General features: G+C 36.1%; 1 protein-coding gene across 7 annotated transcripts in view; it reads right to left on the reverse strand.

The window, feature by feature from the left end:
• Window positions 1-27,491, reverse strand: part of LOC150101392 (serine-arginine protein 55-like) — a 247,624-nt gene that overhangs the window by 9,768 nt on the left and 210,365 nt on the right. For 3 of the 7 annotated variants that reach the window (XM_090399995.1, XM_090399998.1, XM_090399996.1), the window contains exons 7-8: window positions 8,793-8,906; window positions 4,425-5,295 (exon numbers count right to left, since the gene is read on the reverse strand). In XM_090399995.1, coding sequence (XP_090256121.1) covers window positions 5,070-5,295; window positions 8,793-8,906 — 340 coding nt within the window. In that variant the 3' untranslated portion in view covers window positions 4,425-5,069. Of the gene's footprint in view, window positions 1-4,424; window positions 5,296-8,792; window positions 8,907-27,491 lie in introns of those variants that run through there. The other 4 variants (XM_090399999.1, XM_090400000.1, XM_090400002.1 and 1 more) reach the window with 4 other exon arrangements.

Below are 27,491 nucleotides of genomic sequence, written 5' to 3' on the forward strand. Positions count from 1 at the left end.
AAAAGCACACATATCCTTGCAGATATGTATAATGCTATACATTATGGGAAGGATCACTACCCAGACAAGTTTTGACTTTTGAGGTCGCATCAGTGGGAGCCAGACCTAGATGTCATACTAAGGATGAAGTCATTTTCATATACAAGTAGCCAAAAGGTGTCGCAACATTATTATTAAAATACTCTAGATTAAAGATAGTTGTTGGAAGTTTTCCCCTTAGTTATAATATAAATTAAAGATACCAAGAAATTATTTACAAACCTGACATTAGCAAGGGTCATGTGGAGTGGTGTAAAGCTCCCTGCCATTGGACACTAGAAATGCATTCTCTAGGGTGATAAATCATGCTTCAGCAGATGCCAGGTGAATGCTTCCTGCCTAATGTGTTGTGTCAATTGTGAAGTTTGGAGGAGGTATCATTGCCTGGGAATGTTTATCATGGTTCCAGATGCCCCCCCCCCCCCCCCCTTATTTCCAGTGATGGGGAATCTTAATGCTGTGGCCTATAATGACATTCTAGACCAGTGTTTCTCAAACTTCAGATATCCACGTACCCCTTCGTAAATTTTGATTATTACCATGTATCCCTTTATCAAAATAATAAATAAATAAAGTATATTTCATTGTAAATGTCTATTTTATTTGAATTTATATGGTCATGTAAACAAAGAAATGATTTATTTTTAATAGAACAAAATTTGGAATAGGTTCCTCTTCATTTCCCGTCCACGAAAATCCACATTTCAAGTAATTCATATCATACTTACGAAGATTTTTCATCTTCTTCCTAGTTGGTTCTCTAGAGATGTCAGACGACACTCATCAATTTTATTTGATCCAGATGCAATATCAACATTTTTTTGTCGCTTACAGCTACTTGTATTTGCTATATTGCTCTCTTTTGTGCGTTTTGTAAATCCAGTCTTTAACTAATGATGCATACTTAAGAATTTGGAAGCTAAAAAAAATTTACCGTATTTACTCGAAGATAACTCGCACTTTTCCCCCAAAATTAAAGCTAAAAAATCGTAGTGCGAGAGAGAGATATGAGATCGACTGACTTACAATAGTTTGCTGATATAAAGAACCACTCCCTACTTTCAGAAAAAAACTGAAAATATATACTACAAAGATAAGTCGAAAGGCTCTTTTCCCAGCGAATTTGTTAATTAAGAGGGAGATGTTAAATCCTGTTTTATTTTATAGCAGGGTACGAAACTAGGGTCGAAATCCATAGAGTTTCAATGCCGAAAAAACTATTGGCGGAACCAAGTGTAAATGATCACTTGGATAGTACAACACCAGGGCAACTCCATGCAAGCAAATTTGTTCCAGTAGATGTATATAAGTTTCTGTTCACTTAAAACCTTGATATTCCAGGTCTACCTACTCACTGATGAGATCTCAAAAAAGGTTGAAACTGGTCTGAGTAGTGACCTCTTCTCATAATGTAAAACAATATATATACATCTCTTAGGAGCTGGGTTTTACATTATGAAAGAATATTAAAGTTAGTGAGGGAGCTTGCTCCATCTTTGCATGATCCTGAAGATCTTTCGCATACCCTAGGGGGTACGTGTACCACACTTCTAGAAACACTGTTCTAGACAATTACGTGCTTCCTACTTTATGGTAACAGTTCAGTGAAAGCCCTTCAACACAGCAATGTCTCTGTATTCAAGAACCTCACTGGCCTGCATAGACCTCTGATATCAAACCCACTGAATACCTTTGGGGTAAATTGGAATGCTGATTGTGAGCAAGGATGAATCACCTGACACCATTGATAAACCTTACCAACTCTCTTTTGGAAGAATGGAAGATAATTTATGCAGCAATGTACCAAAATCCAGTGGAAAAGCCTTCCTAGAAGTTTAAAGGCTTATAGTAAAGGACGGACCACCTCCATATTAATGCCTTTAATATTAAAGTGAGAATTGGGATGAGCAATTATGTACTGACTGTTTAAAAAAAGAATCTTACCTGTTTTTGTTTTGTTAAAACTAATGTTTGAATTTGTTCCAGTAGCTGACTTCTTTATTTGGCCTGCTCCCTTGACAGAAACTAATGATGCCAGTTGAGACATTTTATACCATTATTTTCTTTTGGTCACAGTTGGATAAATTCCCAATTGTCAGCTCATCCTCATTTTGTTCAGTATCTAGATGAGCATGGGAAATATTGTCAGAAATAATCCATCTCAGTTCTCTGTATTCCTTAGAAGTTTGTGTGTGTGTGGGTCTTTCTCTCACATTTATCTAGCGTTTGATATGTAAGTGCTCCAACAAACAACATATTTATTCATTCATACAGTGACTTCATAAAGCCTGAGAAAGAACCAAAACTTAAATGTCCTGTCTCTAATTAGATGATCCTGTATGACCTTAGAAAAGTTGGTTAATGTTCATCTTCTATGGTAGTTAGAAAGGAACATCTCCCCCCAACAATCAATGTGGATGTTATTCCTAAGTCTGAGTGGGAACCCAAATTTCTTGGATGCAAAGAGGTTTCTGTTCCTCAAGCATCTGCCTTAAGGTGCTTTTTGTTGTTAAAACTATGCAATTTTCTATCATTCTTGTAACATGAGAAAGATGACTTCAATTAATGATCATCCTTCATGAGTAGTTAGTTTTCAGTAGAAAAACTATCTAGTTGCATTTTTTGCTGACAACACAGTTTCCACTCAGAATTAATTTGCTCAAATTAACATCTGAGCTGGAACCAGAAGCCTTGAAATGATTTTTTACAAGCTTGATTATGAACAGCACACATAAGGGAGGGAAAGTATGGGTTTGCACCAGACAATGAAATTCACCTATCACTTCGATATTCCCAAAATATTCGGATATCAGCTCGGGTTTTACAAGAATGTGTAAGGGAACTGGCAATGCCTTTGACTAAGCTGTTTAAGTCTCAACTCTGGTAGAGTTCCAAGGGAGTGGAAAGAGGGCAAAATTATTCCTTTGCATAAGGGAGGTTCTAAAACTACAGTAGCAAATTATAGACAATCAGTATCTCAGGCATGGTGATAAAAGTACTAGAAAAATTAGTAAAAACGAGAATTCAAGAATGAGTTGATAAAAATATGCTACTGTATGAGAGTCAACATGGCTTTGTGAAGGGTCGGTCATGCCTTAGTAATTTGCTAACTTTTTATAATAAAGGAAATGGCTACATGATGATTTGGCAAAGGCATCTGACAGAATACCACATGGAACACCGTTACACAAATTAGAACTAATGGGGATGGATAAGAGAGTGGCTGCTGGTCAGATATCAAAAAAGTGGTATATGGAGGGGCAGAATCGAGACAAAAACAGGTGACTAGCTGTCTGCCACAAGGTTCAGTGCTGGGACCATTGCTGTTTAATTTATACATAAATGATAAAGGAAATATTCAGTTGTTTGCTGATGATGCAAAATTAGGTGGAATAATAGTTAACCATGATGATGTGGAGAGCTTGCAGGAAGATTTAAATAGGCTGCCAGTTTAATGTCAAGTTATGCATTTTGGGATAAATAGATTACAAGCTGTGTATCACATTTTTTGGCACTGTACTCTACGAAATAGATGAAGCTAGAGATTTAGAGGACATATTGCTAAGGTTGCTAAATTAGCCAATAAGATTACAGTAACAAGTAGAGATAAAGCCTTGATACACCCACATCTGGATTACTGTGCTCAAGTCTGATCCCCTGGGTTTCTTGGGGATGAGGAAAGATTGAAGGTGTGTGGATTGCAGAAGGTGGTTGATAGGAGAAAAAGAGGGGATATGATAGAAACATTAAGTTGCTTAAAGGATTTTGCAGGGGAAATGTTTCATCACTTGGCTAGAGGGACCAGAACAAGGGGTCATCCTTTGAATTAATGGAATGGGTTGCCAGAGTCATTTGTGAGTGCTATAGCTGTTAATGGGTTCAAGGAGAGGTATGATAGGTTGGGTCTCTCGCGATGAGTCTTAGGACTACATGGAGGTGCCAGTATAATAATTTGATGGTGCACAAAAACAACTCATTCTAAATAATAATAGATTCAAACATTACACAAATGATTCATACAAAAACAACTCATTCTAAATAATAATAGATTCAAACATTACACAAATGATTCATATAAAAACAATTGTTGATAAAATATCTGGCACATGAATTAGTATAAAGAGTGGTATGTTATATAACTAGTTCGATCATTGTCATCTAGAGAGAGAGAATGTCACATGGAACTGCTTGTATATGACAGTTACTTCAAAACCACTGTTGCTGATTTGACTGCAATTTATTTGAAGTTGTACAGGGGAGGGACATTGAAGTTATAAATATTCCTCTTTAGTGAAGTACTTAACACAAGTGGTAGAGCAGGGATATTTGGTTATGGGGTGGATCTACCGTGTGTTAAATTTCTAGCATCAACAAGGACACGAGTGACCTGTCAGAGATTTATTGGGAGTTCCAGTAATACAAATGAAGATAAGACACCATGAAATCCAACAGAGTAAGATGAAATTAAAAATTCATGAATTTATTAGAATAAACATAAGCACATATTTTAGTAATTGGTGTTTTGTGTTCATAAAAGCCTTATTTTATCAATGAATATACACAAATGAACAAGTAAGGAAATGCAAGCATGCACATTGCATTATATCCATGCCTGTGTAGAATAATAACAGTACATAAATCGTTTCTAAAAAAATTACTTAATTTTGGATTCAAGAAAGAATAATTTTAGCTGATAAGTATTTTGACTTTTAAATAAAATAATTTAGACAATCCCACATCATCTACAATTCAGAAAGATAATTACTCAGAAATCCTAGACAAAATATATCTCCCTCCTGCAAAATGGTTTAATGCTCGTCAAAAACCACATGTAATAAACCTGAGTGGTAACACAAAACTTAACAAAAATTTAGATATTCCTGCAATGCATATGATTGACTGAGAAAGGAGAACAAAGACTGCATTTAATTTAAAAATTTAAGCAGTATGATGTTACTTTTTTTAAAGATTAATTACTATTTTATACAAGAAACATTTTGGTACCTAACAGGTTGACAAAATGCAATATTTTATCCCTCATCTTCAAGTTTGGGAGAGCCATTAACATTCCTAACTGGAGATTTTGATTGTGATCTACTCAAGCTGTTACTTTTCCTGGGACTCTGAGAACAGGATCGTGAATGTGATGGCGATTTTGAACTTGATCTAGAATAAGTTCTGGACCTACTATGACTTCTGCTGCGACTATGACTCTCACTCTGGCTGTAGCTGCATGATCGTGACCTTGAATATGACCTAATAAATTAATTAGAATAAAACTTTTAATTTGAATATACAGAAAAATATATCAAGTAACAATAAATGCTTTAATGCATTTTATTCTGAAAGGAAACAGATGCTCTTTTAACTGTGACTTTTGGAAAATATTCAGTGATATCAGCTATTCTAGGCTGCATTAAATGCCAATTCCCAAACAAGAAGTACACATTGTTAACTCGTAGCTGACCATTCTATACATTATCTTATTTGTCATATTGACCTTTGTTGCTACAAGACCAATGTGACCAGACATAAGCAGTAATTATGATGGAAAAGAACTAAATTACAAGTGACACAATGGATTTGTAAAATAAATTCAAATGTTGTATTGCGGGTTCAAATTTTCTAGACCTATGTGGGAAAAGTACCATCCTGCTGTCACTACCATCAACATACCAGTACCCTAAGTTATTTATTTTTAAATGTGTATACTCATTTTTCTTCAGGAGTCAAATACCAGTACCCTAAGTTATTTATTTTTAAATGTGTATACTCATTTTTCTTCAGGAGTCAAAAAAATAAATTCTACTTAACCAGTTAACTAATTTAGTGAAGAGAGGAAACTTATGTTGTGTAATAATATTTTAGATAATCAAGGATGTATAATTGTTGCAGGTACACAAAACAACAGTCTCTTATCATATGTTTTGTGTGTCTGGCCCAAGCAATCAAGTATTCCTCATGTTTAGCTATTCACTAATCTATCATTTAATCTTCAGCTAATTAAATATTGTATATCGTACAAGCACTGCTCAGCTTAGCAGAACCTCGATATTCTGTGTAATAAATTAAAAAAATTCACTTATGTGCAAACTATTAGAGAGACAAAATACAATACAATAAGTGAAAATTATAGCTCAGGATGTAATATTCACTGCATGAGGAAAGGTTGATCTCGAAAATTTTAAATCATTTCTGTTCAGGTTAGGATGAGTCTCAACGAAACGCAGTATGGTGGCTGCTCTTCTAAGCAAGCCACCCAGATCAGTATCTAGGTTGTCTGTGGACAACTTGGTTCCTGTACGTCACACATGAATGGTGCAGTGTAGGAAGCAATGGCTGCCTTCATGCTTATTCTAGTGGCCTCACTGCCAGAGTGATCACACCATAACAGTATGAAAGCAACTCTGGCTAGTGCTACTTTTCAACATACGAGGCACAAATGGTATCGTTGCACTGGCTATATAGGAATCTGATTCTGAGGCATTCAGTCATTACCACATCAAGAACTTAAAGGTGTTCAGTTCTAGATGCACACAAAGCATGACCTCTTTAATATAGTCAGACATAAAGGCAGCAATGGAATCCAACACCTTGCAAATCCTAGGTCAGTGCTGCCGTGGATTCAGCTGATCAAACAATTTCCTCTTTTTTTATTAGTTTGCCAGCACATGATCACTGTTCCCATCTTAACCTAGCTTATTCTAATTTATATCTATCTTACTCCCCACCTAGTCCTATATGGAACTTTATTTGCATTATATATATAATGCTCAGAGTAACTCATTAGTGGTGGGTTCATCCCTCAAGAGTCAGAAAGTAGATCTCTATGGGCACTTCTACTTCCTCCCAACCATAACTATGTCATCAAAAATGGTCTTACTTCCCTGTGAGGGGCGACCAACTCCACATTTCTAAGAGTAGCCATTGGTATTCTCTCTCTAAACATAGGCGTACCAGACTTTGCCCGTCCGACAGGAATTTAATACAGGCTTATTTTAAACCAACCAACCCAGGGCTCTATTCAACATCTATATAAGGCATCCACCTCAATGAGAGTCATGTTTACTCCTGCCATACACCTGCAACCTTGAATGATGGCATCACAACTCCTACATATTTACTCCTGCCATACACCTGCAACCTTGAATGATGGCATCACAACTCCTGCATAAAACTTCAGTCTTCTTCCAATGCAGATATGACTTATCAGAGACAATCAGCTGGATGGTCTTATTGCTTATGAGCAGACAAATCTGTCTACCCATAAAATAAGAGAAGCCACACGAGCAAGGAATTCTGTAAACTCATGGATAGGATATTTGAGTTTAGTGTAAGAATGAATTTCGTTTGCAAAGCAATGGAAGAAGACTTGAATGGCAATGTGATAAGTCTGGTAAATTTCTCAAACACATCTTTTATATATGGAATGCATAGGATGATAGGTAAAATTATATTACTTTAGTGATAATGTTGAGATTGTAGCCATTGGAGATGAAAATAGCTCTAATGAAAGACAGCTCTGCTTTAAGATGAGATCAGTGGTATGCTGTTCTAAATGTTTTTAAGTGCAGTTGGTCAAGGTGGAAGAAATAGGTGAGCCCAGACAGTACCTTCAATTTGTAAAATTTATCCTGGCAAGACAGATTTCTCTCCAGATATTTTACAATATCTAGAGGGAAATCTCTGCATAATAACTAATGTTTCTGTAAAAGAGATTCAAAAGAGAGAAACTACATCAAATCTAATTAAATGATCTGTTCATCCAGAATTTTTAACAAATGGAAATTTTCTAATAAATGAGGAGAGAACTTTTGACAGATATTTAGAAGATTTGTACGTTGGACTTCCAAAAGAATCTACAATAAGAAACATTTTCTTTATGGATCTTCATAAGATCTCAAGAGTTCCGGAGCTCTGAACAATAATTGTGTTTTCATCCCAAGTCTGGGTTATTTAATTTATGGTAATGGAACTACTGAGCTGAAAATGCATACTTTTTGGGAAAATGATGCGAATAAAGAACAAATATGTGAGTGTAGAAATATTCAATAAGCAAAATGAAAAACAGAACCAATAACAAAGAAGAAAATGAATCACACTGTGGGAGTTAAAAATTTTAAAAGTTTAAGAACTAAAAAAAAAAAATTAAAAAGGGGCAGAGAAACTTACAATATATATATATACCAAGCCTGAGAGTATGCTGGCTGTTTCATGGGAATTGGTATAGATATTAGACAGGAAAAAAAAAAAAAACTAACTGAGCTTGCTGCATGGGATTTATACATATTAAGAGGAGTCTATTGGTTTGAGAATAACAGGGAGTAAATTAGTTGCCTGAGTGAAAGGAGGGGTCACCAAATAATATATCTATCAAAGTTAACTTCCACAAACTTCAGCCGTTAAGTGCAATCTGTATAATTTGGTGAGAAATAGGCCTGTTATACGTGAAACAGTTTAATCACCAAGTCTTAAGGCTCATTCCTTAAAAGAACTATCTCCCATCATCTTTGTATTTAGCCTAATTGCAAATTGTATATGACTTACAAAATAATTAAGGGAAATTAATTCTGTACTAACAAACTAATCATTTCTGAATTCTAGATTTTGATATTTTAAAGTTGCAAATATAAAATATTTAAAGCGATTTTTTTTTTTTTTTTTTTTCAGTTGAAAAATGGAATTAATGCATACAACTCCAAACAAATATAGTGTAAATAAAAATGATTTTCTTTATAGAAAGTGAGCCATACCTTTGTCGTTTTGGTTTATCTTCAATAAGCCTCACGCGCCTGCCATTTAATTTTGTATTGTCCAACTTTTGAATTGCTTTTTTCATATCAGTGTAAGAAGCAAATTCAACAACCCTAAAATATCAAAGAAAATGAACGTTATTAAAAGTATAGACAAGCTTATTTCTTCCTTAATTGAATGTGAAACTGTTTTCAACAGTGAATAGTTATTATAATTTCTAATACTATTTATGATCATTAAGCATTATTACATATCATCCCTTGAAGATGTGGCATAGTCTACAATGAAATAATTTTTTCACCTTGGTGGTTATATTGGATCTACCATTCATTCCATAAAGTGATGCCTAATTCATTATCAAGACTGCAATATTCCCACATCAACTACTTACTTTATACCAGTAAGAAAAGACACAAAAAACCCTAGCAATAACAAAATTCTTACCAAAGAGATATTCTTATACAAATACTAAAATTCAAACACACCCCTGAAATCAATTTCCAAAAAAAAACAAAACCTAATTACATTGATCTGGATCACTAGCAATAAGAACCACCCAATATATCATAAACACAAAGACTATGCACTCGGCTCCTTTATGACAATTAAATAAAATGAATTACTCCCCACACCTCTCACACCAACCAAACTCCTCTTAATATACTGTGTCATTAAACCATGCAGCAAGCTCATAGTTATCTCTGTTCTATACCTGATGATGTTTTAACAGAAATAGCCAGCACACCATGTTGCAGGCTTGCCATGTATATGATAGATTTTGTGTTCTTTTTGTTCTTTATTTTCAGTTTGTTTAATTCATTTTTTCATTATTGGTTTATTCATGTGTTTTGGCTATCTGATAAATATCTCTATGCTGAAATTATTGATTTTTCATCTTCAACACCTAATTACAATGTCATTTCAACCTGATCTAGTATGGTCAAGTATTATATCATCCATACCCATCAAAAAATGCACACAGGTATGTCAAATTAATAATTCTTTAAAATATAATCCCATTTATTTAGCATCTCAGAAACTTACCATAGATGTATAAATAAAAAGGGACTGTTCCATTACCAAAAATATCTGCTTTTGTTGTTAAAACAGAGCAAGCTAAATGCAGTGGACCACAAAAACAAAGAAAACTCAGCAACACCTGTTGTTGCTGGGTTTTCTTTCTGTTTATGTAATATAAAAATATAAGCCTGATGCTCAATGAAATCTAGTAAAGCTGCAATTGTAGCAGCCACTTTGGTACTATAAGCACAGCAAAGCAAACCCGCCCAAAACTCTGAACAATCCTTACTGTGCTACTCGGTGGTTAATAAATGGAGAAGGCCAAACTCCCTACAGACTGTGTTCTGGAATGTCAATGGTCTAGGAAAGGCATAAATTACAACCTTCAAATGCAGGCCCCTTGAAAATATGCTCTGTATGTATATAACTCTGAACAGTTACTGGAAGCAGAATTAACTGAAATTCTGGACACAAACCGCACAGTATTAGTAGCAGGAAACTGCTTGGAACAGAGGATAACAAAACAGAACTCTTAACGACTTTGCTGCTGCTAAGAACATTATGTCCTTGATTGAGTAATACTACAAATAGTGCACCAATACCAAATAAGCGTGATAGATGACCTCAGTTCTGACCACAACCCCACTTTACATCAAATCAACTGGGTTCACAACATGAAAATATCCCAGATCGGCTCTCAACTGGACAAAACTAACGCCCACTCTACATGAATCTATTGGCACAGTTCCAACCATTGACTCAAAGGATATAAATTCAATTACTCAGTTTCGAGCTTGAAAACACATAACTGCATTAACAGCTGCAGCCATGGATGTGCCATGCACAAATTCCGACTGACTTCTGCAGGATATTAAAAATCTTGTCCATGAAAAGAACAGAGCACTGACAAGCGATGAACATACTACAAAGAAAGATAAACATGCACTTAAAATGATCGAAATTAGCAATGAGACAAAACTTCAGTCTTTAAACAGAAAGCATCAGATGCTCTAGAAAATTACCAAAGCTCTATGCACAGAGCATAATCCTCTTCCACAATGAACATAGTCCAGTTTACCACAATGCAGTAGCCTAGTCCAAATCCTTACTCAGAGATCACATACTCCGAGTGAAGCTGCAGGGAATCAAATCAGCTGAACACAAAAATCACAGTTGATGTTCCTCAAAGGCTCCCTACAACAGCCCTTATTGCAATAATGGTATGCTCCCTCTGTCCTAAACCCACATGGATATAGACTTCATAAGTAAAGTACACAATAGGATAGGATGCATGGACTACAAAAACATGATCCAACCAACCACTCCCACTGAAATCATCACCAAACTTAAAAACAGAAAAGAACCAGGCCCAGATGGGATAATTAATAAAATCATGAAATGTATGGTGCACAAAGGCTCCTTGCCTTAGTGCACATCATTGCTATTATTAATGCAGTATTATATTATGATTTCACTACTTCCTAGAACAATGGAAAGTAACTGACAATCATAATCCCAATACCAAAAAAAAGCAGCACAATTCCTCCAAAACTATGCTAAGTCAGCCTGCTCTCCTGCCTAGGGAAAATAGCTGACGGTTATACCAATAGGACTACAGAAAGTCATTTGACAAAATATGGCACAGTGGACTTCTTTCTAAATTCCTGAATGCCAAATTCCTACTAGGACTAGTCAAACTTACCAAATCCTTACTCCGAGTGAAGCTGCAGAAAATCAAATCATCTCAACACAAAAATCACAGCAAATGTCCCTCAAAGGCTCCTTCTTATCACCTCACCATCTATGTGGCTGACATCACACACACACACACAGTTGCCACCACAACAGCCCTTATTGCAATAATGGTATGCTCCCTCTATCCTAGATTAGCAACTGAAAAATTGCAAAATGCAGTCTTGGACCTAGAACAATGGTTCAAGAAATGGCAAATTGATCAACGCAGACAAGAGCACTGCAATTCTATTCAAAAGAAGATGAATATTCCTGGATGGCAAGGCGAAGTGAAGGGGCTTAAGGGCTTTGCTTCACAACTCATTTTGATCATGTTTGCTCAAAAGTAAATAGGGAAATATGACAGCTATATCCATTACTCATGTTTGCAAGATGCTGATCAGCCCAGTTTTGATGTATGGCTCAAATGCTCGGAGTCACATAGCTGATTCAAACATTAACAAACCATATATAATCCAAATACAGTAAACCCTCGATTTAACGGACAAAATTTCCAGTCCATATGTCACATGAAAATTAACACCCTGTTAATTTTAAAATGCGTTTAACCAAGATTTGCTTATAATTAAATTAACAGGTTATTTTTTTGGTAATTTCCTGCTGTTTTTAACAAATTTTGGTGAATAGGCCATACGTTGGAAAAACACTGTAGTAATTTAGCTGACATAAATGAGTCGCTGCTCATAAAACATGTTCAGCGAATGATTAGCACGTGATCACACCAATCATGCTGCAATTAATTCTTTTGTCGCATGGCACGACTTTCTGCGGCAGTTTTAACAGTGCTAAGCCACGCTCAGTAGTGTACATTTGTTTACTCGCGGTGAATAATTTATGTACGTATGCATTTTATAGACCTATTCAATATAAATTTAAAATTAGATATGTATGAATGGTAAAACACATCTTTGTAACCCCCATAACCTTAAAATATGGACAAACAGAAAAGAGTTAATTTAATGTTAAATCAAAAATTAGAAGTCATACAAAAGTTGGATTCGGGAGTGTGTGTGTCTCGTATATGTGAGCAATATGGCATAAGAAAGCAAACTGTATTGGATATTAAAAATAACAAAGACAAAATAAAAATTTGTGATAATATGTGATGTAGGTGAAAACACCAATCCCCGAAAACATACGAAACTGGCACGTGAAACTTCAGTTGAAGAAGCATTGTTGAAGTGGTATACACACACAGCAACGTTCTTGTGGGGTTCCAGTTCGGGCAGTTCAATTGAAATCTGCAGCAGTTAAATTAACAAATCAAATCAAATGAACATACCATTCAAAGCAAGAGATGGATGGCTTTGACGCTTTTGCAAAAGGCATGGAATTATGAACAAACGAATTTATGGTGAAGCTTCAAGTGCTCCAACACAAGATACAGTATTGAACCATTTAGGCAAAAATTAATAGAACGTATAAATAACAAAATGTTATTACAGTCTCAGATTTATAATGCTGACGAAACTGCTTTGTTCTGGCATTCTGTGCCAGAAAACACACAAGCCTCAAAATATAAAAAATCGACACCTGGAAGAAAAATTAGCAAGGATAGGATCTTGGCACTGCTTTGTGCTAATGCCAATGGATTGCGTAAACTGACACTCATAATTGTTGGCCAATCTCTTAAACCTAATTTTAAAAAATATAATGAATCATCTGCCCATTTCGTATTATAACTCTAAAAAGGCATGGTTCAACTCAAACATTTTTCAAGACTGGTTTTTTAAAGCATTTGTACCTGCAGTCAAGAAATTTCAAGTTGAAGAGCTAAGAATACCACTGGAAGATCCGAAATGTTTATTGCTTTTAGACAACACTCCTGCTCATCCATCTGAAAATATTTTATGTTCAGGAGATGGTAAATTTAGATGTATATTTTTGCCAAAAAATACATCACTGATCCAGCCCATGGACCAGGGGATAATTCTGGCAACCAAATGATTATAATTTTAATTACATAAAAGTTTCTACATAAGTAAAAACATGAAATTAGCTAAATTGTAAATTTTTTAACATACACATTCAGAAAATCTACTTTATGGACACCCCCCCCCCCTCGCCCAAATTAGTTCGTTATATTGAGGTTTTAGTGTACAAATATTTATGAACAGCAATCAATGCACCATGGTTTGTAAGAAACGTATGGCATCACCAAGAAGCCAATATCCCTGAAATCAAAACTTTTTTATACAAAAGTACTGCAAAATTTTTTACACATGATCCACCCAACCCATTTATCTGCGAATTGGTAGACTACAGTGATCATGACCATGTAAAATGCAAACATCTCCCAAAATCATAGTGAACAGGCCACCAAAGGCTCAATAACATCATAAATCCCTTGTGGTCTTCTACTGCTAGGTTGTACAACAAATGCATATATTGTGACAAATGTCTAAAAACTACACCAAACAGTCTGCTTTAAAAAAAAAAAAAAAAAAAAAAAAACGCTACTATTAAGCATACAATGGGCAAGCCAAGTGTTCCATAATCACCCTTAATCCAACAATTTTTTTTACACATCCAAAGTTTGACAACCTGAACTGAGTACAGATGTTTAGTTCATAACAATGCCTAGCTTTTTTTTTTTTTTGTAAAATAGGTTCTATGCCAGATTCAATACATGCCATAGAAATATCAAGACCAATCATGTAAGTTTTTACAAAGTTTTCCATGGAAGAATAAGGGGCCACAGGTCCAATCAATCCATTATATCCAAGAGAGCAGAATCTCAGAATAGGAATGTGACCAGTGGGCATGTCTCAGGGATTTGTTCTTGGGACCTGATGTTTAACTTACTTGCAAATGATATTTCATGTGGATCAACTAGGGATCTTCAAATGTTTGCCGAATAATATTATTATTATACAGGTATCTCCATGGAGTCAGAAGACTCATCTTGGGAGATCCATTACTCACACAATACTTATCATATACTTCTCCTTAAGCTCAGATGAGTAGAAAGGCTTATGTGTTTTCAGTACATGCTAGTTTATTTAACAGTAGTGATTCGCAACACAGAATGGTAAGAAAATAATATTTATTAACTTATTAGCTGATATTTTGCTGGTATTATATATGCAGCATCTTAAGAGCACAAAAACAGTTTTTCATAATACACGAAACAACAATTTGGTATAACAGTGGGACAAGCTTTAAAAAAAAAACTGCAGACAACACAAAGAACTGAAGTCCTTACTGGTGCCATCTGGATGGATAAAAAGAGAGAGTAAAACAAGTATTGATTACATTTTAAAATGACCGTTTCCCAGATTTTCTGGTCAACTGATACAGCCATACTTGTTGAGGTCTGGAGCATGTTTTAAAGCTGCTGCTGATTCCAAAAAACAATCTCTCTGACTTATGACTTCTGTGTAACACTTTAACTTTCTTCTATTTGATCCTGTTTGAAGGGGATATTCAAGGCAAGGGCTGCTAGACCCGACTTGCCATAATGATAGTGCTGGATGTATTTTTTTATATTTTTGAAGTGACCTGGCTTACTATGGACACATGTGAAGAACTGTCTGACTGGAGCCTTGGAAATCAGAACATGTGACCTTATCCTCCCAAAGTGCAACACCATACACTTATCCACTTTAAACTGGCAGTTATTTAACTTTGCCCATACTACCAGCATATTTAAATCATCCTGCAAGATATCTACATCATCTTTGACTACCACTGTTCTCAATTTTCCATCATCAGCAAACAAGTGAAATATTTTCTGTCAAATTACTTTCAATGTCAGTAATGTACAAATTAAACAACAGAGGACCAAGTACTGAGACGTGAGGTACACCACTAGTCACCTGCCTTCTCCTGGACTCAGCTCCTCCATAAACCACTCTTTGATATCTGTCCATCAACTATCCTCTAATCCAAATCACCAGCTTTGGATACATTCACATTTGCTCCAATTTATGAAACAGAGTTCCATGTAGAATCTTGTCAAATACCTTTGACAAATCCAGCAGTATCACCAAATAAGGATTTTTTCCTTTATCCAACTCCACTGTTACTTTGTAATAGAAAGTAAGTATGTTACTAAGGCAAGACCTACCCTTCACAAACTATGTTGCCCCTTAAAAAGTACCATATGTCTGTCCACCCAGTCTGGAATTCTAATTTTTATCAATTCCTCCAAAACCTTAACCACCACTCCTGATATAATGATTGGCCTAGAATTTGCTACTTCTGTCTTTGAACTTTCCTTATACAGTGGAATTATTTTCCCTTCTTTCCACTCTTTTGGAACCTTATCAGAACTGAGCCTTAAATTAAACAGCTTTGTCGGAGGAGGTGCTAATTCTCTTGAACATTCTCATAAAACATGGGCTGATATGCCATCCTAACCCTATGGCAGTGTCTGCATCAAGGTTCTACAATATATTAAGCATCTCTATATTCTTATTAGTGATACATTTGGCATTGCAATATCATACCCAAGATGGTACACTTTTGCAAACACTAAGTAACTCAACTATTTGATTTGCTTCTGTTACTTCCCTACCATCCTCACTTTTTAAAGTCATCCTTCCAAAGTTATTCCTCTTTTTACTTGCCACATAGCAAAAAAAAAAAACTCCTTAGGATTGCTTTTGGACTCAGCTAGCTTCCTCTCATAGTTAGCTTTTGCCTTCCTTACCATACAGGTTACCCTCCTAGCCTGTACTCTGTACTGTTCATTGGTATACTGATCACCTTTTTCTTTATACTTCTCCATAACCTTTTCTGTTATCTGCAACTTATGCTTAATAATACTATTCATTCATCTTACTCCTACTCTATTTCTCCTCCTGACTCTGGGTATACATTCTGATACTGCTTTCCTTAAACACCCTTTGCCAATTTCCCATGCACCATCAACATCTTTCCCCTTCAAATTCTCATGCCATAGCACTGCCAAAAGCTGACTTCTCTGCTTGTCATAATCATCTTTAACAGAAAATTCTGCACTTCTTACAATCTCCCAGGTCAAGACCACATGATCGCTTTAACCAAGTGGAGACAGTGTGACTAAATTGGTTACTGATATGTTCTCCAATGCTATGACCAGATCCAACACACTCAAACTTCTTGCCCCTTTCATTGCATTCTGTCTCAAGTAATTATCTCTAACAACTGTATAAACTCTATTTCCTGCCTTGTGACCACTCCTTCTCCCAATCTATGTCCCTGTAGTTAAAATCCCCCATAATAATTACTTGACCACTCATCATGCAAATCTGCCTATGTATACCAAACCATTTACATTTTCCCTGAGAATACTATACCATAGGTTGAGAATCCCCTAGATCAGGGATTCTCAACCTATGGTACGCGTACCACTGGTGGTACGTGAGCCACTGCCTTACTGGTACATCTAATATCTTGAATTAAATATAGTGGTATGCCACTGGAAAAGGTTGAGAACCCCTGCCCTAGATTATAGCAGCAACCAATTAGATATTTCATCCTCTCTATCTCACACCAAATAGCCTCAAATGAATTGCCCTCTGCATACCTATCCTCTTGAAGCACTTCTACTCTTTTTGGCTTCAACTTTTCATCTATCATTAGCAAAATCCTCCCCCCATTCTGTCCCTTCTATCCGCCTTGAAAATACTGTATCTCTTACATTCTTAGTCAACCAAGTCTCACTAATTCCTATAATATTTGGCCAAGTTGTACTAATGCCAAAAATTCCTCACACTATTCTGAATACTTCTGGCATTAGTATATATAAACTGCAATCTTCCCCATAACCTTCCTGTTTGTGAGTTAGCCCACTCTGTATACAATTTATTTTCTGAGAACATTTTTTATTTTTATTATGGTAACCTCCATGAAGTCAAAAGACTCATCGTGGGAAGTCCACTCAACCAGCAGCATATCTATCATAATGAGCATTGAAGTTATTTACTCTACCTGCATTCACGATGCGCTCTGGCAATGCATTTCACTCACTAACAACTCTCCATGTAAAAAATCTACTCCTCACACCCTTCTTTGCCACATCTTTATACAACTTCCAGGGTTGGCTTCTCGTTCTTGCCATCTTAACATCCACTCTTTTTTATAATTCTTTCTGTATTAATCTGATAGAATACCTTAACTTGAAGGTCTCTATCATATTTCTTTCTATCCACCAACATCTGTAATCCACATTCTCTCATAACCAACAATCCAGAGTCCTGACATCACTTTGGTTATTTGTCTTTGGACCCTCTCTAGTGTATCTACATCACAATGAAAACAAGGTGGCCAAATTTGAGCACTTTAGTCCACATGTGATCTGGTCAATACCTTATATAGAGGCACCACCACCTCCTTGTTCCTACTTGTCAATGTACTTTTTATCATAGAAGCAATACGATGTGCAGTCTTTGCAACACTTGTGATGTGCCCTCAGAACTTCAGTCCACTGTCTACCATCACTCCAAGATCTTGCATCTCATCTACTTCCTGAAGTACAGCTCCACCAATCCAGTATGTAACCTTATATCTCTGTATCCCAAAGTGTTACACCTTCTATTTATTAATATTACAACTGCAAGTTTTCAAGCTACAAGTCTATTCAAATCTTCCTGTAGAGAATTAACATCAGCACTATTCCTGATAATTTCATCTAACTTTGCTCAGTAAACATTTGAAGATCCCCAGTCAATCCACATGAAATATTAACAAGTAAGTTAAACAGCAGGGGCCAAGAAAAGAACCCTGAGGCACACCACTGGTCACCTTCCTTTTCTGAGACACTGCTCCATCATACGCAACTTACTGGTATCATTCAGAGAGTTAGTCTCCGATCCATTGAACCAATATACTATCTATTCCTACCTTTGCAGCTTGTACCTAACTTATCACGTAGTAATCTATCAAATGCTCAATACCACATTTAATATTTAATCTCACATTCACAGTGATTATTGACCTTAGTACTATTAACAGCTGACTCCCAAGGCAAATCTCGTTTCCCTGTTTTTCACCATTAACCTCTATCAATAAATGTTCTAAATGCCGTGCGTCACATCCGTTGTGCAAACTATCCTTCTTAAAAATTTCCTTCCTTTTTTCAAACTCATCCCACATATTCATAAAATTACTATTCAGTTTCATTTCTTTACAAAAGTTTTTATACAATCTTGTTATCATTCCGGGGTGCTTAAGGGTCAAAGCTGTATAACTGAGAGGAGACCTCCACATAGCCTTTAAAGGAATGCGGAGAACCGACCAGGGCTTCTGACCTAATGTCCAATCCTCACCTTCTCGTGGTGCACCCTGTTGGGTATCTACTTTGATACTGAACGAACGAGGATGGGCTGGCAATTTGGGATTTAGCCGACCAAATTGTATTCTTATTGGTTAAACCAAAATAAAAAATGATGGTACAACATGACAAAATTTCATGCCGGCTGGGGCGTCGCCCGGTTAAACAAGGCCCCCGTTGTTTTCGCCAGGGAACCAGGGCGAACAGCGAAAAGTCAGCTACTGGAACAAATCTGAAAACAAACCCCAACTCAACATCACCAGAGTTAAAGATCGGTACTATCAAAGTAAGAAGCCTGAATGGCAAAGAAATGGAGCTAGCTGAGGAATTAGATAAGTACCAGATCGACATAATAGGGGTGACTGAAACAAAAAAGACCAAAACTGGTGAGATCTTTCTGAGCAATAAATACAAAATGTTATATTCAGGCAATAACAATCAAGGAAAAGAAGGAGTAGCCATAGTATTCAACACAAAATACGAGGCTAATCTTCTTGAATGGCAGTCAGTCTCAAGTAGAGTAATGTGGGCAAATATGAGAATGGGGAACTGGACAATGAGACTTATTTGTGCCTATGGTCCCACAGAAGGTTCTACTAAGGTAGAAGTGGAGGAATTTTTTGAGGCTTTAGAAAAAGCAACTGACACAATGAAAAAGGAAAAGTTGGTCCTTGTTGGGGATCTAAATAGTAGAGTAGGAAATGATTGTGAGACATACAAAAATATTTTGGGAAAATTTGGAGAAAAGAGCAAAGCTAATAATAATGGCAAATATCTGTTGGATTTCTGCTCAGGACATGGACTGGTTATTACTAACACCATGTTCCAACATAAAAATGTGCACAAATTCACATGGAGAGAAGAGGCTAGGAATAAGAAAAGTCTCATTGACTATGTTATTGTTGATAGTGATGTTTTCTCCCTGGTGCAGGACACCAGAGTGTACAGAGGATTTGAAATTGGAAGTGATCACTATTTAGTCTTGAGCAGGATAAAATTGAATTTCATATTGAAAAGAATAACATGTAAGAAAGTTTTAAAGCGAATAAAAGTTGAGCAGCTCTCAGATGTAAACTGTAGACTAAAATACAGAAATATTATTGAAAAGAAAATGAAAGAGTTTGAGAACAGGAATCAAACCTTGGAGATTCAGTGGCAAACTCTGAAGGAAACATTGATTGATTCTGCCAGAGAGGCATGTGGTGAGGTTGTGTGCAAAGATAAAAAAATCAGAACTCCCTGGTGGACACAGGAAGTTAAAGAGGCAGTGAAGGAAAAGAAGAAAGCATATCAAAAGTTCCTGGCAAATAAGTCAGCTTTTACTCTTACAAAATACAGAGACAAATGTAAGAAAGCTAAACAGTGTGTAAAACTAGCTAAACAAAAGTCATGGGAGGACTTTGGCAAGAATATAGAAAATAAATATCAAGAAGGTGGCAAAATATTCTGGAGGTTGTTGAAGAAGCTTAGGAATGGAGGAAAGAGTGCTGTGAAAGGAATTAGAGATGATAAAGGTGAAATGAAAACAGGAGAAAAAGATATCCTTGAAGTATGGAGTAATTACTTTGAAAAACTGCTAAATGAAACAAGCAGTGATGACAGCACAGTGATAAAAAACACTGACTAGGCATGCAGTCAGGAATACATATCTATACTTGAAGTAGAAAAAGCCATCAAAGGCTTGAAATGTGGAAAGGCAGCAGGAGTAGATGATATTCGACCAGAAATGCTGAAGTTTGGTGGTATAAGAGTCTTACAGTGGTTGCACTACATAGTTCAGAAAGCCTGGACAGAGGGACGAATTCCCGATGATTGGAGTAGAGCTCTCATAGTACCCATATATAAAAAGGGAAATAAAACTGAATGTGAGAATTACAGAGGTATTTCCCTACTGAGTGTTCCTGGCAAGATCTATGCAAGTATACTTGAGAAACGGTTGAGAAGAATTGTGGAAGAAAAGCTTGGTGAAGAACAAGCTGGATTCAGGCCAAATAGAGGCTGTCAGGATCAGATCTTCACTTTACGACAAATAGTCGAGAAAGCATGGGAATATAACAAAGATCTGTATTTAAGTTTTGTCGATTTGGAAAAGGCATATGACAAGGTGCCAAGAGAGAATCTATTCAATACGCTGCAGTTATATGGTGTCAATGGGGCATTATATCAAGCAATACTTAGTCTTTATTTGAGTTGTGAGTCAGCAGTTAGAATTGAAGGAAGTACAGGAAGATGGTTTAATGTTAAATCTGGTGTGAGACAAGGATGTACATTATCCCCTCTGTTATTCATTATCTATATGGATCACATTATGAAGGAAAGTGGTATTAAACCTGATATCAAAATTGGAGATGTTAATGTCAGCTCTTTGCTTTATGCGGATGATGTTATACTTCTAAATAAATCTGCTACAAGTCTGCAAGATTCTCTGACTAAATTGAATAGCTGTTGTAATAGATATGGTATGAAGGTCAGCAATAAAAAGACAAAGACAATGAAAATAGGCAGAATCATTGAAAATGTCAACTGTGTTGTGAATGGAGAACCTGTGGAACAAGTAAAACATTTCAGCTACTTAGGCACAATTTTTACTGAAGATGGTAAACTAAATATAGAAATAGACAACAGAATCAGCAAAGCTGGTATCGTGGGAAGTCAATTGAATAAATTCATATGGAATAAGAAAGAAATTAGTCGGAACACTAAATTAGCTGTATACAAGACTGTGTTCAAACCAATTTTAACTTATGGATATGAGAGCTGGGTCAGAAGTAAAACACTTGACCAAAGACTAGAGACCGCAGATATGAGAGTCCTGAGAAAGATTAGAGGCGTGAACAGATGGCATCAATGGCAATATCATATTAAAAATGAGGATATTAGGAAAGAACTTGACATTGTCAGCATCCAGGAATGCGTTAGCAGAGCTAATCTCAGATGGTATGGTCACTTAAATAGAATGGGAGAGGAAAGATTAGCAAAAGAAGTGTTCTCTGCCAGGTTGGCAGGAAAACGACCCAGAGGAAGACCAAGATATAGGTGGATTGATACGGTACAAAGTGCCTTAGACGATAGAAATATAAGATCTGATAATGTTGGAGTCTTGACAAGTAACAGACTGATTTGGAGGAAAATTGTAGATAGGAAGTTAGTAATGATGTAAATTTTTCATATAGTACTATCATATCCTGTACACCCCTTGAGGGTACATGGCAGGAATTTGATGATGATGATGATGATGTTATCATTCCATTTTCTATAATTGCTCTTCTGTTTAATTCATCACTGTGGAATCTTCGGACACACACTCAGGATCTTTCCACTCTCACTCTTTGCATTCATTGCTATTGTCAAGTCTTTCAAATCCTGTCCCACAGAAAATCTTTCCCTATCTAGATCATTCATTCCCACAACTACAATAATCTTATTCACTCAATCCCTCTGCAACTTCACAGTCTCAGTTATATCTTTAATCTTTGACCCAAGTTAATGACTCTACCATCTTTCACACCCATAATTATAGAATTCCCACACAGCGCAATATCTTTTTTCATCCTTTTAATCTTCACATTCCTTATGCTGCTACTTGTTTCTGTCCCTGTTCTTCTCTCACATTCTTTTGCACATCGCTCAGCAATCTCTATATATGCATTTCTGTACTTTTCATTCCATGCACACACTCACTAAATCCATTACTAAATAATCTGAGAATCTCTTTTGTTATCATTCTCAATCCCTCCTCCCATACTTTCTATTCCATAAAAACATCAGAAAATATTGGAATGCTGCAAGATATGATATACATATTGGTCAGTTCAAAATTATAAAATATATTCCAGTCATTTAAAAATGTCAGTTCCTTTGTCTCACAAGAACCTGTACAGCACAATTTACTGTCTCATTCACATGCCTCTATCTACATTGGGCTGTATAAAGAAGGCATGTTTCCTAGGAGACTGATCACACTTAAATGTGAAGTCTTGACATTAGCTTAAACTTGAAGCAGTAGACAAACTAGATGTGTATATATACACTGAAGAGCAAAAACATTATGATCAGCACATCTTCATGCAAATCAAAGCAACTACAGGAAAATGACACTGCTTGGGCAGGTCACAAAATGGTATGGTATAAATAACATTTGACATTGTGCTCTGTTAAATATTATTCTTGTTCTTCAGATGGGAAAGGCAACGAACTTAAGTGAGTTTAACAAAGGCCAAATTGTGATGGCCAGACGACTTGGTCAGAGCATTTTCGAGACAGCGAGCTTGTAGGGTGTTCGTTGTCAGCCGTGGCGAGTACCTCCAAAAAAGCTGTCTGAGGAGGGAAAAACCACGAACTGCTGGCAATTCATGGGCTGACTATGGCTCATCAATGCTATCCCAGATGGTATGAGCCAACAGAAGGATTACTGTGGAGCAATTCACTCAATGCTGGTGATGGGTGTAATGTGTTACAACACACAGTACATCAAACCCGGCTGAAAATGAGGCTGCATAGCCAAATGCCAATCCAAGTACCCATGCTAACCTCAATTGACTGTCAAAAGTGCTTCATGGGCATGCGAGCATCAAAACTGGAAAACGAGCATCAAAAACAAGAGTTAAAGGATTTGCTGGTTACCTGTTGGTACCAGATACCACAAGAAATCTTTAGAAATCTTGTGGCATCTTGTCAGATAAGAGCTGTTTTAGTGGCATGTGGAGGATCAACAACATATTAAGTAGGTGGTCATAATGTTTTGGCTCTTCAGTGTATCACGAATAATTTGGTGTTTATATGAGTCAAATAAAACAGGCAAAACAGTAGATTAGAAGATGCAAAATGGTGTGCATAATCCAGCCTAAAGGCTTCGGGTTCGAATCCCACTGTGAGCATGGATGTTTGCAATTGTCTGTGGAAATACTAATGATGAGCAGTAGATGGCATTGGTGTAGTTGCAGTTGGCGGATTGAGTGGTGGAGACAAGAGTCGTAGAGTAGGTGCCCTCCTTTGATGAGTCCTTGGACTCCCTGGAGGTGTCACACAATAATAATAAGTTTGATTTCTTTGATATCAAACTTATTTCTAATATTGTGATATTCTAATATCATGTTAAATGCCATTTTCATAATACATTTCAGGTAGCACAGCTATCTGAAATGCATCTTGTCTTACACCTGATTTTACATCGAAACCATCTTCTTTCAATTTCTAACTACTGGCTTTTAGTTTAAATATATGTTACATACTACTTTTTATAATGTTCCATTTATCCCATATAACTGTAGTGTTTTGAAAATATTTTCTCTTGGCACTTTGTCCTATGCTTTTCACAAAACTAAAGTACAAATCCTTGTTATATTCCCATGATTTCTCTTCCACAGTTTTTCTTAGCCTCTTCTCAAGTATGTTGGAAGTTTTTCCACTTGGTTGTACTATAAATTAAAGATGCCAGGAAATTATATTCTTGGTTTAATCCTTTATCCAAGTGTAAGCAAACAAAGTTGTTTGCTTATACTTGGAGAATTAAATTAAAGCAAAGTTGTTTGCTTTAATTTATTCTCAAGTATGCTAGCATAAATCTTACCTGAAACTTAGTAGAGATATTCCTCTGTAATCCTCACATTTAGTTTTATTTCCCTTTTTATAGACAGGTTCTATAAGAACATCTGGAATTAGACTCTCTGACACCAGGCCTTTTAAATTATACAGCATTGTCACTGAAACTTTTATACCTCCATTTTTGAGCATTTCTGGCACAAATATGATATATTCCAGTCTCTCCCCTTCAGGTTGCAGATAGCTTTTTCTACTTGAATGGCTGATATGCACACCTGGTTACATTCCCATGGATTTTTCCTACCACAGTTCTTCATAACAGTACATCACAGCATAAAGAATACCAATAGAAAAAAAACAGAATTTCTTGAACTTGGTAATATTTTCAGAATACATCTGGAAAGAAAAGCTTAGGTAGTGTTGATTATTCATAATAGCATTTTACAATATAAACAACACCAAGAGAGGAAAAAATAGATTAAACCGATTAATATTTTGTTGGTTTTCTACCCAGCATCCACAGCATAATTATTTAGTTCAGTGCTGTGTGCTTGTTACACAGCACTGAACTGAATAATTGTGGAAAGCAATTCAAATTATAACTGAAAGAGAACTGATGTCCTTACATTGTGTCCTACATGGGCCAGATAACCATAATATTAATTTGGAGAAGTCAAGCTATTTGGGTATGGCTACAGCCCATATAAAATAGATAAAATACAGCATGCATCTCCTCTCCTCCCCCTACAACCAACACAAAGATCACAGCCAAACCATTCCCATCCCATATATTAAGGATACAACAGAAAAAATAGCCAAAGTCCTCTGTAAATATGATGCCATTTTCAAACCTTTTATTCGGCTAGATAACTTCAGTTGTCCTCCTAGAAATTGACTTCATCCTCTTTCACATCCTGGAGTGTAATAAAGTTCCTTGTGCCTGCAAGTTTAGCCAACTTTTGACAGATTGGTAGATCAGTTAACATCCATCTTGAATAACACAAAAATAACATCCACAATCATTTCCTCAAAAAAATGGGAGAAAATATCAATATTACATAGAAGACATTATAGGTCTAAAAGACTATTTTTAGAATCGGCATCAGTTATGAAGCACTCTCTCCCAACTCAACAAGCATGGTTGCATTACTGTGCCAAAGATCTGGGAGATTGTAATTTTGAGACCTGATAGCCTGACTTATCCAAATTAACTTTATGGTTATCTGGTCCACAGAGGGTGCCATGTAAGGACATTACTGTAAAAATTATGTTGTTTATATTAAATCTTTTATTATATCTTTGTTGTCTGCACCATTGTAAATTTCTATTACAATTGTTTCATTCCTTATTTTTATTTCACTTATCTTAACTTTAACAGTCGTAATTCTGAGTTCTTAATACGTTGCTTGATTTAGTCTCTTAATTTCAAATCTTCTCATTCAATTCAATTCCCACCTTCGTCTCAAGGCCGCAAATAAAATTTCTCATGTGTACAAAACCTTCAGAGCTAAGAAATTGCCTCTAGCTGGAGCTAATCTCTTTGTTTGAATTACTGGCGTTTTTCTAAATTGAATTCTGAAAATTTATTTGTTTTTCGACTGCGCCATCAAAATTCATAGATAGGAGTTGAATATCCTTCCAAATAAAAATACTCAGCAAAACGTGGAATCTTCCTCTCTTACTTATTACTAAATCTAGCAACGCACAATTTCTATTCTACAGTCGTGGCAACTCAATACTCTAGGACACACAGATTCGATTTTTATGAGCAGTGCATTGGTATGCAGGAATCAGGCAAATTATTTGACAAAGAAATCAATTTATTGATACTTAATGCATGTACAAAAGGGTTAATACTAAAATCACAAGTTAATTCAGGTTCTGTACTTCAACAGCAACTCTTGTTTGGAAATACAATTAATCCTCTTAAGTAAACAATTCTCTTAAAAACGACATGTCTAAGGTATTACTATAGCTATCACTTAGTCACACACACACAGAGCAAATTTTACACATGCTAAACAAAAGCAGGCTTAGCTAAAAGAAAACACTATTAATTACATAATATTTAACCTTAAACTGATGCTAATTTTTCTCTCACACAACTGAACAAGATAGTTCAATGACTAGCTTAATTCCTACAGTCCTCAAGTACTATTAACATGAAAAAAAAACTTTAGACAAATCTGTCACAAATTCTGTCTCTAGTAAAAACAATACATTAAACCTTACTTTGAAAGAGTCATCTAGTACACTCTAATAGATTCTTGAAATCACCTTCCTCTGTTACTTTCCGATCTTGGTGATGTACACGGGTACCTTTTTCAGGGATTGATGAGGTTACTTCTTATTTTTTAGGGGGTGCTTAAGGGTCAAAGCTGTATAACTGAGAGGAGACCTCCACATAGCCTTTAAAGGAATGTAGAGAACCAACCAGGGCTTCTGACCTAATGCCCAATCCTCACCTTCTCGTGGTGCACCCTGTTGGGTATCTACCTGGATACTGAACGAACGAGGATGGGCTGGCAATTTGGGATTTAGCCGACCAAATTGTATTCTTATTGGTAAAACCAAAATAAAAAATAATGGTACAACATGACAAAATTTCATGCTGGCTGGGGTGTCGCCCGGTTAAACATGGCCCCCGTTGTTTTTGCCAGGGAACCAGGGCAAACAACGAAAAGTCAGCTACTGGAACAAATCTGAAAACTCACACCAACTCAACATCACCAGAGTTAAAGATTGGTACTATCAACATAAGAAGCCTGAATGGCAAAGAAATGGAGCTAGCTGAGGAATTAGATAAGTACCAGATCGACCATAATAGGGGTGACTGAAACAAAAAAGACAAAAACTGGTGAGATCTTTCTGAGCATCATCATCATCATCATCAAATTCCTGCCATGTACCCTCAAGGGGTGTACAGGATATGATAGTACTACATGAAAAAAATTACATCATTTTTAATTTCCTATCTACAATTTTCCTCCAAATCAGTCTGTTACCTGTCAAGACTCCAACATTATCAGATCTTATATTTCTATCGTCTAAAGCATTTTGTACCGTATCAATCCACCTATATCTTGGTCTTCCTCTGGGTTGTTTTGCTGCCAACCTGGCAGAGAAC

The sequence above is a fragment of the Typopeltis vanoorti genome, chromosome 11 (genome assembly GCF_054136105.1).
Source record: "Typopeltis vanoorti isolate ZY-2024b chromosome 11, IOZ_Tvanoo_1.0, whole genome shotgun sequence".
Taxonomy (NCBI): domain Eukaryota; kingdom Metazoa; phylum Arthropoda; class Arachnida; order Uropygi; family Thelyphonidae; genus Typopeltis; species Typopeltis vanoorti.